General features: G+C 68.0%; 1 protein-coding gene across 2 annotated transcripts in view; it reads right to left on the reverse strand.

Moving 5' to 3' along the window:
• The window catches only part of LOC112942696 (phosphatidylinositol 3-kinase regulatory subunit gamma), a 58,784-nt gene extending 57,363 nt beyond the window's left edge, over window positions 1–1,421 (reverse strand). For both annotated transcript variants that reach the window (XM_026033687.1, XM_026033695.1), the window contains exon 1: window positions 1,106–1,421. In XM_026033687.1, coding sequence (XP_025889472.1) covers window positions 1,106–1,421 — 316 coding nt within the window. The remainder of the gene's footprint in view (window positions 1–1,105) is intronic.
• Window positions 1,422–2,814: the final 1,393 nt, after the last annotated feature.

Consider the following 2,814-nt stretch of genomic DNA (forward strand, 5'->3'; position numbering starts at 1 on the left):
CACGCCAAAGGATGTTGGTTCAAGCCAACAGGAGGTGATACAGCTGCCCCGTGCTGAAAGGACGATGCCACAGGGGTGATTTTGGTGGTACCTCGGTGTGCAGGGGACCCCCGAGCCCGTCCCCCGTCCTGCCAGGACGCCCCGTGTCACCGGCGCTTGCTGTGCTCGCCCTGCAAGCCCAGCTCTCCCAGATGGGCCCGGCCTTTCTGGGAGACTTTAAAGGGGGGCCAATCTTAGGGGTCTCCTTGGTGGCCCATGCGCACAGGGACCGGGCCGGGACGTGTCCGGCAGATGGCAGCATCCCCCAGCCATTCACCCCCGAATCCTGCCTTTGTGCGCTCTTCCTTAACAGAAAGTCTTCGTTCATACTCTCACATATTTTTTTTTCCCTGATTTATTTCTTTTTCCTGGTTTCACCTGAGCCCTGCACGTAGGTGTGTGATTCCTGATGGAGCACAGCAGCACAGGCTAAATCCAAATCTATGGTTCGTGGAAAGCTGTGGGCAGCCAAGGCCCAGGGCTGTCCCATCTCCCTGCACAAGGCCGGAGAGCTGGAGCTTCATCCAGGGCTGCCGGGTTGCTTTGCTTGCCTGCCTGGAGGCTTTTTCTCTTTAATTTTCCCTCTTTGCTGTACTTTCTGCATTGCTTTGCAACCCCTCCAGCCCCAGCTCGGCCCTTGTGAGCAGCGAGGGCAGAGAGAGACGCAAGCGAGCCTGGAATCCTGGGATCCCAGGGTGGTGGACCCCATCCCCGGATCCCGGGATGGGTGAGAACGCCAGGCTCCGCAGCATCCCGCAAGGCGCCTGGTGTCCCAGGGCGGGACACAAAAGCTCCTGGCAGACACGGACACCACAGACACGGACACCTGCCCAGCACTGGTGGGACCATCGGACGCGGGACCCTTGGGCTGTGCCGAGCGCGGCGGGAGGAACGTGCCGACTCCAGAGCCAGGTCGTGGGGCAGAAGGGAGAGCCGGCAAGCTTGGGATGAGCATCCCGGCCACACTGTGCTCCTTGGGGCCCCTTCCACAGCCACCCCGATGTGCTGGGACAGGGAATTCCCGGGTCAGGAACAGCCACCCCATCCCGCCATCCCCGGCACTCACCCCAGGGCTGTCCCCCGGGCATGGGGGTCCCGGCGGGCGCCGGGGGCAGCGGCCGCGGCCTGGCCTTGGCGGGGGCGGCGGGGCCCACGTACTCCACGTAGGTGCCGGGGAAGTCGCCGCGCTCCTTGGTGCGCTCGTTGAGGCCGCTGAGCCAGCCCTGGGGGCTGCGCTCGTCGCCGTCCTGGAAGCCGGGGGCGCCGAGCAGCGCGGCCCGGCTCACGGTGAGCACGTCGCCGGGGCGCAGCGCCACGTCCTCCTCCCGCTCCTTGCGGTACTCGTAGAGCGCCCGGTACTGCAGCGCCTCCGGGGAGCCCATGGCCTCCGTCCCGCCGCGCGCCGGGCTGGCACTGGTGCCTCCGGCAGGGCTTCCTTCCCTGTGCAAGCTCGGGAAGCGGCCCCGGGGGCTCCGCGGGCGGCCGGCTCTCTCTCAGGTGCTCTCGAGCAGCCCTCACAGCAGCAGACGAGCGGTGGAGGCCGCGTGGGCGCCGGGCACGGCGCAGTCCCGCTCAGCGCTGCTCCCTGCCCTCCATCCGCGCGTCGCTCCGCGCTCCAGGCCAGCTGCTCTGTGGGAGGGAAGCGCGCTGCCTTAGCCACTTGCTCTGCTCCCGCTTCCCGGCGAGCTCCGCCGGCGGGGATGGGAGCCCGTGCGCCAGGGAAGCGCGGGCAGGAGCGTGGGAAGTAGGGCAGGGGAGCATCACCGTGTTCCAGCAGGGGCTCTGCGTGCCCGGAGCCGCCCGCCGCGCGCGAGTCCCGCGGCCGCCGCGCCGCGGAGCCGGCGACCCCCCGCTCCAGGACGCGCCGAACATCTCGGGCCCCCCCGTGCCGGTGCCCGTCCCGGTGCCCGTTCCCAGCCTTACCCGCCGCAGCGGAGCCGCAGCCGCAGCCGGAGCCGGGGCTGCGCCGCGGTGATGTCAGCGGGCGCCCCCCCGCCGGTGCCCGGGCCCCCCCGGCTCCGCAGCGCGGCGCGGCGCAGCGGGGCGGGCGCTGCCGCTTCCCCTTGCCTTTACCCCCCCTTTCCTCCGCACGCTCCCGGGATGCGGCCCTGGAACACCAGGCGCCTCCTTGCTGCGGCCTCCTTGCTGAGCTGGGGGGGAGAATCCGCATGTCCTGGTGCCTGGCAGGGCCCGTGGGGAAGCGCCCGGCTCTGCTGCTCGCCCGGGAGCACCGGGCACGAGAGCGGAGCGGTTGCATGCAGCGAGAGCACCGGGTCTCAGCCGCCTTCTGCTGCCAGCGGCTCTGCCCTGAAGGGTCTCCTGGAGTCGCAGAAGAGCCCTAAGTTTGGGCAGGGATGAGGTGACCTGGGTCTGGGTGCGGAGACGCTCAGCGTGATGCTCCAGAGGCATCCAGAGGCACGGAGCTTTTATTTATTTACTTATTATTTTAATCCTTGCTTCTCGTGCTGCCTCCTCCGAACTGGCGATTGCTCTGTGCCTTTGCCGCAGGTTGGGCATCCTAAAAATAGCCAGCACCTAGGACAGGAGCTCTGGGAAGCGCACTCGGGCTGAATCCAGGCCAGCGCCGGAGCCACTCCGGGAGGCTGCGGCACCGGGAGCACCGTCCATGCAGGAACAGCCTTGTGGGAAGGAGACGCTCTTGGGCTCCGGAGGAAACTGAGGCACGAGTGGAGGCCGCACGGGAGGGCCGGTGTTGGCTCCTGCATGGATCCCTGCTCCAGATGGCTTCTTCTTGCTGGACTTTGACAGCAGCAG

The sequence above is a fragment of the Nothoprocta perdicaria genome, unplaced genomic scaffold (assembly GCF_003342845.1).
Source record: "Nothoprocta perdicaria isolate Ctin4 unplaced genomic scaffold, notPer1 scaffold_0, whole genome shotgun sequence".
Taxonomy (NCBI): Eukaryota; Metazoa; Chordata; class Aves; order Tinamiformes; family Tinamidae; genus Nothoprocta; species Nothoprocta perdicaria.